Raw genomic sequence first — 15,277 nt, 5'->3', positions numbered from 1 at the left:
TGTAGGCCCGATCCCATTGGGCGGTCGGACATCCCTCAAGGGGTCCCAGATTGGAGAGGGTGTAGGCTGGGATGAGGGACACCACCCCCCACCCCCGTGCACAAATTTCATGCACCAGGCTAGTATTTAATAATATAAGCACTACTCAAGGCTTTCCTTCTAGAATATGGAACAGCTCAAGGCATCAAAGGAGAAGTGGCAAGAACTGGGGCCTGAGTAGCTAGAATCAAGACTTGTGCCAGCTTTCTTCTCTCTCTGCCCATCTCTCATCTGTTTATCTCTGCTTTGTCGTACTCATCTCTTTTGTCTACAGGCCTTCTCCATGTGCCAGGGCATTTAGCCACCAGCAACCCCACCTTCACACCTTTTCAGTTCTGGGCTCTGTAGGCAAAGCTATCCTCTCCCAGCTTCAAATCAAGAAAGATCTAGTGACTCAGTTTGGGCCACATATCCACCTCTGGACCAATCTCTGTGCCCAGAGAAATGTGTAGCCAGGCCTGGGTCATGTGCCACTCCTTTGGCTGAGTGGCAGGAGGCAGGATGGGGTATGTTACCAGAAGGAAATGGGAAACTAATTTTGAAGCCCAAAGTACCATCTGAGGACCCATACAAGGAGGTAGAAAGGATGTGAATGCATTACTACACAAGACAAAACCAAGGAAGACTTCCACTGAGCTGTGATTGGTGAAAGGCAAAGGAAAAAGGGAAAATGGGGTATGTGCGGGAGTGTCTTAAAAGAGGCAGACTAGATGCCCTGTGCTGGCATCAAGGAGGCACCTTTCGCTTAGAGCTGCCAGGTGATGAATAAGGCCTGGTGGGAGTGAAAGTCAGGAGGAGGTGTTAACTCAGGTAAAGGATGCTGCTCTCTGTTTACCAATTTCGGGAAGTGCATAGAGCTCTGCCAGAAGCACAGACCTCCTCTAACTGGGAGCAGGCTAAGTCTGGGAGAGCAACTATTGAACCAACATGTGTACCCCCATGACCATCTTCCATACACGAATCACTCAAGGTACTCATTCCCTGGAGAGCCCAACCCAGCTTCCTCCTCCTCCTCAAGATAGTGTCCGAGGTAGCCTCCTCCCAATCATGAGAGATGAAACTCACTTGCCATCCCTGGTCTAAGTAGGCACTCCATGCTTGAAGGCCTATTATACCAGATTACTTGTCAAGATTCCTTCAGACACCCTTATTGTGTGCCAGATATTTGGTCCTTTATCTGTATTTCTTTTTTCTCTGTAATCCCAGGAAAGCCCCTGGGTATGACTGAAAAACCAAAAGGGAAAACAATGTTCTTCTGTGTTAAGACAGATGAGATGTGAAAGTTCAGAACAAGCTATCTATATACACTGAGTGGCCAGATTATTATGATCTCTGAACGCATAATAATTGGGCCACTCAGTGTATTTGTATCTCAAATGGGTACCAGAAGTATTCTAGACTTTTGCTGGAGATCAACCACCTATTTGCCCTGAGCTTTCTATCAGCCAGTGCAAAGGGGAAAACTGATCAGGTGCACAATTTATAGTATCTTTGATATCAAATAAATGAGGTACTCAAGAGAAGTACCTCATTTAGAAGCCTAATATGCTAAGTGTCCAACCGGTAGGTTAGCTTGCTGCTCGGGTCCAGCCGATTGGGACTGGGCGAGATGGGCCCGACACGCCCTGGAGCCCTCCTGTGGTCCCTTCCCGGCCTGATCATGCACCAGTGGGGTCCCTCTGCCTGGCCTGTGCCCTCTTACAATCCGGGATATTGGACTGCTGGTTTTAGCCGGATCCCCACAGGCCAGGCCGAGGGGCTCCACTGGTGCACAAATCCATGCACCGGGCCTCTAGTCCTCCTATCTACTAAAAGAGTAATATGCAAATTGACCATCACTCCTTCACAAAGATGGCTGCACCCACAGCTGAGTCCAAGTTCCCTTAAGGAGCCTTAATGAGCAATCAGCCGAGACCTGAGGCTAAGCCCTCCCTTGCACCCATGGGGCTTGATAGGAGACCTCAGGCCACACCCCCCACCTGGCAGGGCTTGATAGGGGACTTTAGGCTGTGTCCCCCACCCTGGCATCAGGCTGGGGAACCTCAGGCCGCACCTCCTGCCTTGGCACCAGGCCAGGAGACCTGAGGCCACGCCCCCCACCCTGCGGGGCTTGACAGGGGACCTCAAGGTGCGCTTCCCACCCTGGTGCTGGGCTAGGGGACCTCAGGCTGCTCTCCCTGCCCCAGCGCCAGGCCGGGGGACCTCAGGTCGTGCTCCCCATCAGGTGGGACTTGACAGGGGACTTCAGGCCACACCCCCAACCCAGCACAGGGCCAGGGGACCTGAGGCTGCACCCCCTGCCTGGCTGGTCTTGACAGGGGACCTCAGGCTGCGCCCTCCGCCCAGCAGGGCTTGATGGGGGACATGAGGCTGTGCCCCCATCCCAGTGCTGGGCCGGGGGACGGGAGGCTGCACCCCCCTGCCTGGTGGGGCTTGATGGGGGACCTCAGGCCATGACCCCCACCCAGCGGGGCTTCACGGGAGACCTCAAGGCACATCCCCCGCCCCGGTCTGGGCTGGGGTACCTCAGGCCATGCCCCCCATCCTGGCGCCAGGCCAGGGGACCTGAAGCTATGTCCCCTGCCTGGCGGGGCTTGACAAGGGTGGGACTAGCCAGGTCTGGATCTAGCACAATGGCGGGGGGCGGGGGGCGGCCAGGTCTGGGTCTCATGCGATTTTGAGGTGCATGTGGGTGGGGGGGACTTGACTCTGGATCCCATGGTGCGCCCCAGACTCTGACAGGAGGAAGGTTTTCATATACATTTTACTAATTTTCTTTCATCTCTGACACTTCTATTATAGAGAAAGGGCAAATACCAATATTAAATTATTTCCTCTAATTAATCCCCTTCTAATGTGCATTAATTTCGTGCACCGGGCCACTAGTTTATTCATAATTGCCCAAATGGAAGCAACCAAGATGTCTTTTCATAGGTGAATGTGCAAATAAACTGTGGCACATCCAGACAATGGAATATTATTTAGTACTAAAAAGAAATAAATTATCAACCTTAAAAACACATGGAAGAAACTTAAATGCATATACTAAGAGAAAGAAGCAAATCTGAAAAGCCTTCATATTGTGTGATTCTGACTATATGACATTTTGGAAATGGTAAAACTAGGAGACAGTAAAAAGATATGTGGTTACAAGGGGAGTGGTGGTGTGGGGAGGGGAGAGTAGGCAAAGCACCGAAGACTTTTGAGGCAGTGAAATTATTCTGTACTAGAGGCCTGATGCACAACATTTGTGCACTTGGGGCAGAGGTGGGGGTGTCCCTCAGCCTGGCCTGTGACCTTTAGCAGTCCAGGGGCCCTTGGGGGATGTCTGACTGTGGGGAGTGGGCCTAAGTCGCAGTCGGTTGTCCCTAGCACTGCTGCGCTTGCCAGCCCTCAGCCCAGCTTCTGGCTGAGCAGCGCTCCCCCTGTGGGAGTGCATTGACCACCAGGGGGAAGCTCCTGCGTTGAGCATCTGGCCCCTGGTGGTCATTATGTGTCATAGCGACCGGTTGTTCTGTTGTTCAGTTGATTTGCATATTACCCTTTTATTATATAGGATGGTTCGACAGTGGAAAATACATTTCATTATATATTTGTCAAAACCCATTGAACATATAACAAGAGTGAATCCTAATGTGATCTATGGACTTTGGGTGATAATGGCAAGTTAGTGTACGTTCATGGATTTTAACAAACATGCCACTCACTCTTGCAGGATGTGGAGAGTAGAGTTGGCGTGAGGGGCAGAGGTATATGGGAACTCTCTGTGCTTTCCATTCAATCTTGTTGTGAATCTAGAATTACTCTAAAAAGTAGTTGATTAATTAGGATATATATATATATATATATATATATATATATATATATATATATATTTGTTTATACAAATGATAGTCCACTTTTAAGAGGGCTGAGGTAGAAAAGAGGAAGCTACACAATCAAATACAATGTGTATGAATCTCAGTCTGCTAACTTCATTTTCTTTAAACCAACTCCAATTCTAACTCCAAGACCTAGTCCTTCTTGTAAGATGCCCCATGGACACTGTTGGGCACTGCACCTGCGGGGGGTCATGGCCCTCCAGAATGCTAATATAGAGCCCTAAGAATCAGAGAAGGGTCTCTACTCCCATTCATCACAGTTGTCTCTGACCTCACTGTTCAGGCCTCTAGTGTTTCTAGGTATGATACCTTTCGCTTTGAGGTTACTTGTGGGACCTGGGGATCCTTTTTACGGTTGGAAACTCCCTACTGGGGTCTCAGCTTCCCTCTTTTTCATACTCAGCCCTCCTGCGGCCTGGCCACCATCTCCTGGAAGCTGGAGTAGAGTAAGAGTGACATCTCACAGATCCCCACACCTCCTTCCCTTCCCATTCCATTGAGTATGGCAGAGGAGGGGCGTCCTCTGATTCTCAAAGGCCCTGCCCCTCATGCACACTCATAATCCCTGCAGTGGTGACCTATGTTATGATAGCAGACACACCTCCCTCTAAAGACTGTCTGGGTGCTCTGCTTCAAGAAAAGTTCAGGCGGGAAGGACCCCACAGCTTGGTGACTTGCGCGAACTAGGAAGGGATTGAAAGGACAAGGGTGGGGATGATGGGGGGAGAAGAGAAACAATCACTTCTACTTTTCCAACAGCTGATAGTGCCAGGTGAGAACCAGTATGGGCCCTGGGGGTGCTGCCATGAGAACAAGGGGAGCAAACCCAATCTGCTCTTCTCAAATTTCCTCACCCGAAGCTGCCCAGGAGGCCTCAGGTGCAGAGGAAGGAATGGGCATTTCCCCTGACACTGCTGCCTTGCCACACTCTTTCCTTTTTTTTTTTTTTTTTTTAATTGACTTTAGAGAGAAAGGGAGAGAGATAGAAAGATAGAAACATCAATGATGAGAAAGAATCATTAATCGGCTACCTCCTGCACACCCCACGCTGGGGATTGAGCCTGCAACCCCAGCAGGAATCGAATCATGACCTCCTGATTCAATGCTCAACCACTGAGCTATAGCAGCTGGGCCCATCTCTTTCCTTTTGATCCACTCTGTGAAATTCCCTATTCCTGCCCCTCCCGCACACACCCAGAGCAGCAGGAGCCATGTGCTACAGAGGAAGAGGTATCCCCAGGCTAAAACTCAGCCTCCTAGAGCTTTCTGCAGTCATACCTACCTGCAGGTGCACCCTGGCAGGTGGCTCACTGGAGCCCACAGGGGAGTGTGGCCCCATGAACACTCAGGATGCACTGAAACCCCAGACCTCGCCTGCTGCTCTGCAGAGTTGCTGGCCTGGCATTCCTGAAGGGCCCCTGAGTGTAATGCCCCAGGCCCACAGTCACGGGAAAGAGGTGGGGAGTTACACATTCTGGCCTTGAGGAGACTTCACTCAGATTCTGCAAACCAGACCTGATGGGGCACAGTTATACACACATTAACTGTGTGCTCGTTTATTGCTGGGTCAGTGGGGCCAGTCTGAACTGCTCACCCCCATCCACCCAAGATGGCTTTGATGGCCCAGGGACAGCTCTCCCAGGATGTCTCAACAGATTCACCCACTCCTTTATCTCCTCACTATTACACTCACCCCCAGGGATTATGCCTGCATGTGAAATAGAAATATGGGAGGTTATAATGCAGTGCTTTCACCCTTCATGCATGCACCACCTCTATGATTTTTCCATACATGCCTTCTTATGATTTGCTCATTTTTCCTTATCACGACTTACTTTTATTTCTTTTTACCTAAATAAATGCAAGCCTACGTGTTTATTGTGCTTCACTTTGTTGAGCAAAAAGATTGTAACTTGCTTTGTGGTGATACTCATTTTATTGCAGTGGGCTGGACCACGCCCACAATATCTCTGAGGCATTCCTATACATAATTCTCATAAACAGAAGAGATCCTATCTAATGAAAGAGTAATATGCAAATTGACCATCACTCCAACACACAAGATGGCTGCCCCAATGTGGTCAAAGATGGCTGCCACAGTTGGCCAGCAGGGAAGGGCAGTTGGGACGGACCAGGCCTGCAAGGGAGGGCAGTTGGAGGCGATCAAGCCTGCAGGGGAGGGCAGTTGGGGGTGACCAGGCCTACAGGGGAGGGCAGTTAGGGGTGACCAGGCCTGCAGGGGAGGGCAGTTAGGGGGGACCCAGGCCTGCAGGAGAGAGCAGTTGGGGGGCGACCAGGCCTGCAGGGGAGGGCAGTTAGGGGCAATCAGGCTGGCAGGGGAGCAGTTAGGCATCAATCAGGTTGGCAGTGGAGTGGTTAGGGGGTGATCAGGCTGGCAGGCAGAAGGGGTTAGGGGCAATCAGGAAGGCAGGCAGGCGAGCAGTTGGGAGCCAGCAGTCCTGGATTGTGAGAGGGATGTCCGACTGCCCGTTTAGGCCCGATCCTACCGGGATCGGGCCTAAACGGGCAGTCGGACATCCCTTGAGGGGTCCCAGATTGGAGAGGGTGCAGGCTGGGCTGAGGGACACACACCCCCTGTGCACGAATTTCGTGCACTGGGCCTCTAGTATGTATATAACTACCCATCTTCCATTCCATCAAGTCCTTCCCATGTCCAGAAGTGAAAAGAAAACATCCCCATAGACCCATTACAAACGCCCTTAGCTCTTGTTGGTTCTCAGAAAAATTCCCACAGACACCAAGAATCCTGGTAACTGGATGGGCATGTGTGTGGCTCATCTTTGGTACCACCATATACAGTGACTACTAGTCTTCCCTTGCCCCAGCCCCTTGAACCCCCTAGGAAAACACACAAATACAACACAAAGTGACAGACTCACTAGGTGGCAACCGAGGGCCTGACACCCTTCTCTCATTCTTCCCAGTGCTCTTCCTCCCACCACATAATAAACAGCCAAAAGAAGAGCAGCGAAACCTAAGCTGGTATTTTTCACTTCCTTGAGGATACTCCTGCTTATAAATAAACATGGAGCACTGGGCCAGCTAGTGGGGGGGCAAAGGGTCCGCAGGAGCACTGCTCTTAAAGCTAATGTCTCAAGAAGATCTCCAGCCCTTCTGGAGATCTGGATAGAGCGTCGGCCTGCGGACTCAAGGGTCCCAGGTTCGATTCCAGTCAAGGGCATGTACCTTGGTTGCGGGCACATCCCCAGTAGGGGGTGTGCAGGAGGCAGCTGATCAATGTTTCTCTCTCGTCGATGTTTCTACCTCTCTATCCCTCTCCCTTCCTCTCTGTAAAAAATCAATAAAATATATTTAAAAAAAAAAAAAAGAAGAAGAAGACCTCCAAGGTAGTGCTGGCCAACACTAAGACCAGCGCTAGGGATAGAACCCAAATATGCTTCCAGCCCAGCATCTTTCCTCTTACAATTAAATTTAAATATTTACCCAGCTCCTGCCCTGTATCACAACACAGTGCCAGGAAATAACTCCTCAACCAGCCTGAACCCTCCATTAACAGGATCATTTTTCTGCATTCCACTTTTTAAAAGCAGGCCCCAAGGAAAGGCAAGCTTACATTTAAGAATTTATGGTTTTTCTCTTCTTTCCTACTTGTTTTGCAACAGTTGGGGAACATCTTGGGGATGACCCACATTCCTTCCAGTCCACCCCACTTGTGCATCGCTGACCCACCGACTTCATATTTCAATCACAGTCCCAGCATTGGCCAAATTTTCAGCCACAAAATAAGATTCTATTTTAAATATCACACTGTACTTTCTAAAAACTAACATTAAAAAAAAATATGTTAATGTGGAAATAAGGTTTTTTTCTGCACACCTATCAGTTATTTAGAAAATTTATTGAAGTAGGACTCTCTTTTTCCCCCATGGAGTAACATGGAGGTTTTTGTCCACTGACCCCAGCAATGGTGGGATGCTCTGGATCTAACATTCTGGCCATCAGTCAAAATTCTGTCTGGAGACAATGAGGCAACACTTACTCTTTGGAATAAATGCTTTAAAACAGAGCATTCTCCCAAGAAGGCACAGGGCAACCTCTGTGTGCCCCTCCAGTGCACATGAACATACTCTCCCCAGTGGAAATTCTTTCCTGCCTAGGTCTTGAGTTGTTTGTAAAGAGAAAATATTGCCCTGGCTGGTTTGCTCAGTGGTTAGAGTGTCAGCCAGGGATTGAATGGTCGAGGGTTCAGCTCCCAGTCAAGAGCACATACCATGGGTGCAGTGACTGGGGCACATACGTGAGGCAACCAGTCGACGTGCCTCTCTCATGTAGATGTTTTCTCTTTCTCCCCCTCCCCTCTCTCTCCTACTTTCTCTAAAAATCAATGGAAAAAATATTCCAGGGGTATTTCTATTGACTTACATCTCCTGGGGATAATGCAGGCAGACTCATCTGCTTAGCCCAGGACCTCTGATTTCCTTCAACACAACCACCCTTTTCGGAGTGCACTCAGGTGCTAGGTACTTCAAAAAAGACCCTTGTAAGGGGGCAACAGGTTGGAGAGGGAAATGAGCCACAATCACTGACCTAAAAACACTCACAGCCAATGGTAACACAGATTCCACAGCACCAGCTGGCTGTCCCTAGGTGCCATCAGCTCGTCCTGAGGCCTCTGGTTAGAAGGAAGACTCCTCTCCATCCTCAGAACATAGTACTAGGTCTTCCTGAAATGTTCTTTGATGTGACAGAGGCTTATAAAACCATGAAAAAATTGCTATAGAAAATGGGGCTTGTGAACAAAAATCATAGCGCTTCATACCAGAGGTTGTGGGAGCTTGAAAGAGATCAATTTTTAGGGCCACAGTCAAGCCGGACAGAAGCAGAGAGGGTATCGGACCAAAACTCCAGAGCCTGTTTCTTTACCAGCTAACCTCATGTCCTTGGGCAAGGCACATTCCCTCTGCAGTTTTACAGATGAGAGGGGAGGACAGGAGCAATGGGTTTTATTAGTAGTAAAACCCGTATACTCTGCATGTTCTATTTTATCTAAAACCCCAATATATAAAACAAAAGGGGAGTTGCGTGTGCTGACTTAGGGCTGGGGAGCCCAGATCTGGGTGCCCTCAGGAAAGCCAGTTTGAAAACCACAGGAATAGAGGAAAAACCAAGATGGCGGCATAGGTAAGCACCTAAACTGCTGCCTCGCACAACAATTTCAAAACTACAACTAAAAGACAGAACGGACACCATCCAGAACCACAGGAAACCTGGCTGAGTGAAAATTCTACAACTAGAAGGAAAGAGAAAAGCCCACAGAGAATTGGAGGTACGGCAAAGGGTCTTTGTGCGCGCAGAGAGGAAGGGTGGCTGAGAGCCTGGCTGACTTTCTCTGGCGGAAGGGGGAAGAAAGCCCCCGACCGCACTGAACCCCAGTTCTGACTGCACTGAACCCCAGTTCCGGGCGAGCCCCTGGGGACCCATGCTCTTGTGGGGGGAATCTGGACTCTCGGGTGGAGACTCGGGAGCCGGGGAAGGCGGAGGACTGAAAGCGCGCGCGTGCCAGTGCGCACAAAGGCTGCGGAGGTTGCCACAGGCTTTCCCTAGTGGAAGGGAGTCAGAGGCTCCTGACTGCACTGAGCCCCAGTTCTGACTGCACTGAACCCCAGTTCCAGGCGAGCCCCTGGGGACCCACGTTCTTGTGGGGGGATTCTGGACTCTCGGGCGGAGACTCGGGAGCCAGGAAGGCAGAGGTCTGAAGGCGCACACGTGCGCGCAAGGGCAAGGCTGACAGGAAGCCAAGACTGAGACTCCACCCCATCCAAGCTGAGCACAGAGGCTATTGCAATTTGGCAAGTCTAATCCTATAAGGCTGTCTCCAGCACCGAACTTCTCCCAGCATAGACACAGCTGATCCTTACAGCCAACTGGCCTGGAGGTCAATTCTTCCCAGTGATACCAACAACAATAAAGACTTAATTACAACAAGGCTGTACACACAGTCCACAAAGGGGTGCACCAAGAGTGTCCACCTCAGGTTAACTGGGGAGGCAGACCCACTGGGCCATATTGGAAACCTAGCACACAAATCTACCTTACCAACTCAGGGAAGCAGTGAAAATGCGGCATCAAAGAATCAGATCACAAACGAAAGAAATGGAGGAAAACAAACAACTGGATATAGAATTCAAAACCACGGTTATAAGGCTTCTCAAGAATATCCTAGAAAAGGCCGATAAATATAACGAGACCCTCGAAGATATGAAAAAGGACCAACTAGAAATTAAACATACACTGACTGAAATAAAAAATATTATAGAGACCCAAAAACAGACAAGAGGAACACAAAAATCAAGTCAAAGAATTGAAATACGAAGAAGCAAAAAACACTCAACCGAAAAAGCAAAAAGCAAAAAAAAAATCCAAAAAGTTGAAGATAGTGTAAGAAGACTCTGGGACAACTTCAAGCGTACCAACATCAGAATTATGGGGGTGCCAGAAGAAGAGAGAGAGCAAGATACTGAAAACCTATTTGAAGAAATAATGACCGAAAACTTCCCCCACCTGGTGAAAGAAATAGACTTACAAGTCCAGGAAGCCCACAGAACCCCAAACAAAAGGAATCCAAAGAGGACCACACCAAGACACATCATAATTAAAATGCCAAGAGCAAAAGACAAAGAGAGAATATTAAAAGCAGCAAGAGAAAAACAGTTAGTTACTTACAAGGGAGCACCCATACGACTGTCAGCTGATTTCTCAACAGAAACTATGCAGGCCAGATGGGAGTGGCAAGAAATTTTCAATGTGATGAATAGCAAGAACCTACAACCAAGATTACTCTACCCAGCAAAGCTATCATTCAGAATTGAAGGGCAGATAAAGAGCTTCACAGATAAGAAAAAGCTAAAGGAGTTCATCACCACCAAACCAGTATTATATGAAATGCTGAAAGGTATTCTTAAAGAAGAGGAAGAAGAAAAAAGTAAAGATAAAAATTATGAACAACAAATACATATCTCTCAACAAGTGAACCTAAAAATCAAGTGCATTAAAAAGCTGAGGAACAGAATAATCTGGTGAATATAATAGAATCAGGGGCATAGAAAGGGAGTAGACTGATAATTCTCAGGGGGAAAGGGGTATGGGGGCGTTCAGGAAGAGACTGGACAAAAATCATACACCTATGGATGAGGACAGTGGGGGGGAGGTAAGGGCAGAAGGTGGGTGGGAACTGGGTGGAGGGGAGCTATGGGGGGAAAAAGGAGAAACAATTGTAATAATCTGAATAAAGATTTATTAAAATTAAAAAAAAACTGAATAAACATATTTACTCTAAAAAAAAAAAAAGAAAAAAAGAAAACCACAGGAATAGATTAAGTCAGAGAGCCCCCTCCAGAACTCTTTTATTTTATTTTTCAGAGAGGAAGGGAGAGGGAGAGAGAGAGAATCAATGATGAGAATCATTGATCAGCTGCCTCCTGCATGCCCCACACTGGAGATCGAGCCCCAACCTGGGCACGTGCCCTTGACCAGAATCGAACCTGGGACATTTCAGTCCACAGGCTGATGCTCTATGCACTTAGTCAAACCGGTCAGAGCCCCTTCCAGAACTCTTACACCCTCTTAGGTACCAGGCAGGGCAGGAAGAAGAAATCATCATTTATTTACTGCTCTTCGTGGTGCTTGGCCATTTATATATATTATGTCATTGAAATCTTTGCACAGAAACATCAGGTAGACTAGCCTGTGAACTAGGATCTCTTGTAAATTGCAATTTGTTGGCAAGAAGCAGGACTGGGATTTGAACCAAGGGTTTTGTGGCTCCTAATGCAGTATTCCTACTCCTTGCTAAGAAGTATGGTGAAATTTAGGCTAAGTCCATGATTTCCTTCAAATATAATGTACATATATACATAGAGAAAAAGATCTTGAACATTATACCTCTCAAAATGATCATTAGCTATCTCTGAGTTATTTTCTAATTTTCCTATAATGAACAGGTATTATTTACAAGAAATAGCTACTGCTTATGAAAGTGGTTTTTGTTGTTGTTAATGCTCATGGAGGCTATTTTTTCCATTGATCTTGAGAGTGGAAGGGAGGGAGCAATAGAGAGAGAAAGAGACACATCAACCAGTTGCCTCCCTATCGAACCTACAACCCAGGTACGTGCCCTTGACAGGGAATCAAACCCAAAACCCTTCTATACGTGGGCCAGAGCTCTAACCACTTAGCTACTGACCAGAGCTAAAGTGGTTTTACTAATTCCCCACTGACACGCCATGTTGGATTTCTATGGATAACTAGGGACTGGGGGACAGGTGATATCTCTGACCTTCTGGAGTTGACAGTGGGAATAACAATCCGAACCCCACAAACTCTCACTTGAGAGGGTCCTAGGCTGACTTGAGGGGCAGTTCTCATAGTCATTTAAGGTCTCTGAAGCTCTACCACTGGGAAGTGTGTTCGTTTTAGAAAGTAAAAGCAAGTCCCCAGTACCCCTCCCAAATATACACCTTCCTCTCCAGCCCTTCAATTGCCTTGTGTAGTTGGGGGTACGGGAATAAAATAAAAAATGGTCACATGGATGACCCCAGACCAGAAGCCCACACTCCCCAGCCCAATAGTATCTACAGAGAGTGAGCCCCCAGCCAGGCTGACTGACATTCGCTGGCCCCACCTGAAGACCGCCCAGAAGCCACCGGCAAGGATGAAGATCACAGCACTCCTTTAGGAGAGCAATTACCACCCTGAAGGCAAAGCAGGCTTTGGTCAAGCATGAGGTGGGGCAAGGCGTGCCAGCTTCTTCCCTGTATTATTCATGCCAGTCCTGCCCACAGAAAGCTCTTAAATATTTAACATGCCACCTCGAGGTACAGCACAAACCCCCAGCAGTAGCAACAGCTGTGGAGGGGCCTGCAGGGAAGGAGAGACCTGGGGCTGAGGCACACTCTCTGGCTTTGGTAGGAAAGCCCAGAATGGTGGCCAGGAGACAATGCTGAGAAAGACTTCAGAAGGCTGCCCCTGACTGCTTCTTCGAAAACCAGTCAAGAACTACAGCAAATGGGAGATGCTTCCAAACGTAGGGAGAGGATGGTGCCTGATCAAGGGAGTCCAGACAAAGGAAAAGCCTGAGGGACACCTCCCAGTCTGCCCCCCCCCCACCCCCCACCACCACCACCAATATCAGCCCTGGTTCTACCGAGCAGGCATCGAAATATGTCCTGACTCCGGCGAGAATGTAGGGAAAGAGAAGACCTGGGACAGCCATGTCTATCTCCAAAGGGGAGAGAATCCAGGAGGGAAGGAGCTCTTCAAATGTCTACTCAGCTCTGGGACTTGACAGAGTAAAACGACCCCCACGCCCACACCCAGTGACTTCACACAGGCCTCACCCCAGATGACTCTGCTCTGAAGGCCTGGGAGATGCCTTCGCAGCGGCCCAGGTGGCTGTCACTTGGACATTTCCCGTAAATGCCTGGAGATGTCTGTCCCTACCTCTCTCAATGCCCCCGCCAAAGGAATCGGACACGGAGGACTCGCCTTGGCTGCTGTCAATTTGAGAAACCTAAAAAGGAGTGTTTTCAACCCCACTGGGAGCCCCGCCTCCATCTCTCCACCCTTCCCCGCGCGGACCCCTCCAGGCAGCGCCCCAGGCTCATCTGGGCTCTTTCTGTCATTTTCGTTTGACAAAAGCCTGGCGGCCCGCGGGGCGCGGCGACGGGCGACCCCAGCCAGCACTTCTCTCAAAGGAGAGACGCGTGTCCCCGCGGCGCGCCCATTCGGGGCCTCCGCAAATCCCACCAGCCGGGGGAACAAAGCGTCAGGGCGCCTCAGCGCTCCCGGCCCCGCCGGGCGGTCCCCGGAGCCGGGCCGGCTGGCCGGCAGGGCAGCAGTCGCGTCCTGCGCCCGCTCGCCGGCGACCTCGGCCGCTACTGTACCTGCTAAAATTAGCGGCCGCCGCGTATTAATAGCCGCAGCGCCCGGCGGACGCAGCCGAGGGCCGCGCGCAGAGAAGGAGGGGAAGGAAGGGGCGCGGGGAAGAAGGCCACTTACACCACGAGCCTGGAGATGATCCATGACACCATGGCGGGCGGCGGGCGGGCAGCGCGGCCCGGGCGGGCGGCTGCGGGCGCGGGGTGGCAGGGCGCCGGGGCGGCAGGGCGGCTGCGGCGCTGCAGGCACGTCCGTTCGCGCACGGCCGCCGCCGCCAGACTGAGCGCGCTCGCCCGCTGCCCTGCGCCCGCGCGTCGGCGCAGCCGCGGCACGTTGCGGCGGCCCCAGCCCCTGGGGCTCGGGGGGCCCGCGGCGATTGGGCGGCGAGCGGGTCGGGCACCAGCTTGACCCGCCCCGCCCGTTCGCCCCGGCCCGCCGCTGGTCTCGGGCAGTTCCTCCGTGCACCCTGGGCACCAACCGCTCGAGTGGAACCCTGAGGTGGCCCCGCTGGCTGGGCAGAGAGCTGGCTGTCGCCCCACCCTCAGTGCTATGGTGGGGAAACGGAGGCGTGGACCTGGACCTTGGGAATCTGTCTACCTGTTCCGGTTGGAATTCAGGCATCCCTTCCTCAGATACAGCGCTAGCCTCCAGAGGGGCTTACACCTACCCTTCCCATCTGCCCCCACATCTGGGCATATATCTCCCCTAATGAAAATGTTTGAGTCCCTACCTGATCCAGTCTCTGCCTACAGACTCACTGCCACCACCATTCCCCAAACATCCGCGGAGCTCTCTTTACTTCAGACGTTTTGAACTTACATATGTGCTGTTTCCTCGTCCCTGTTCATGCTGTACATACGCCTCTGCTTTTCCAAGGCTCAGCTAGAGGGTTGCTTCCTGGGAAAGGACTTTCATAGGGGGCTGCCCAGCATTTGGTGTGGAATTGCTCAGAGGCACAACCTGGTCAGGAGGAAGCTAGAGCTGCTATTGCATAGCACCACTATCCTGCTGAGCCATTTGGAGCATTAGGCAAAAGGGAAAATGTGCATTCTATACACACTCTCTTCTTTTGTATTTAAAAATACATATTGCATTTATTTGATTACTGCATTTTATGGCATTCCCTTAAATTTTGCCCCTGGGGCAAGTGCCTCTCTCTCCTCACCCTAGTCCTGGCCCTTATCATGTAGGTCCTTGCACACTGTTCCCTTATGCTTGGAAAACCTTTGTCCCCTGCTCCTCAACTCTGCTGCTGCCTTCCTCACCTCCTGCTCTGGTGCTCCCTAAGAGCACTGCTCTCCTTTACTGATGCTCAAGTGATGTATAATTCAGTGTCAGATATGAGAGGCGCAGGAGAGAGATGGCAGAGGCGAGGAAACCTCAAGCTTTGGCAAAAGGGGGCTGGAAATGTACCACAATAAGGGGCCATCTTCTATGAC

General features: G+C 50.3%; 1 protein-coding gene across 3 annotated transcripts in view; it reads right to left on the bottom strand.

The window, feature by feature from the left end:
* Positions 1-14,203, bottom strand: part of REEP1 (receptor accessory protein 1) — a 103,292-nt gene extending 89,089 nt beyond the window's left edge. Inside the window, exon 1 of one of the 3 annotated variants that reach the window (XM_080686505.1) lies at positions 13,959-14,203. In XM_080686505.1, coding sequence (XP_080542631.1) covers positions 13,959-13,990 — 32 coding nt within the window. In that variant the 5' untranslated portion in view covers positions 13,991-14,203. The remainder of the gene's footprint in view (positions 1-13,958) is intronic. The other 2 variants (XM_080686506.1, XM_080686504.1) reach the window with 2 other exon arrangements.
* Between the last annotated feature and the right edge of the window lie 1,074 nt (positions 14,204-15,277).

Source organism: Plecotus auritus, assembly GCF_963455305.1.
Source record: "Plecotus auritus genome assembly, chromosome: 8".
Classification (NCBI taxonomy): domain Eukaryota; kingdom Metazoa; phylum Chordata; class Mammalia; order Chiroptera; family Vespertilionidae; genus Plecotus; species Plecotus auritus.
The sequence above is the reverse complement of the archived record's forward strand: the minus strand, read 5'-3'. Positions and strand labels throughout refer to the sequence as shown.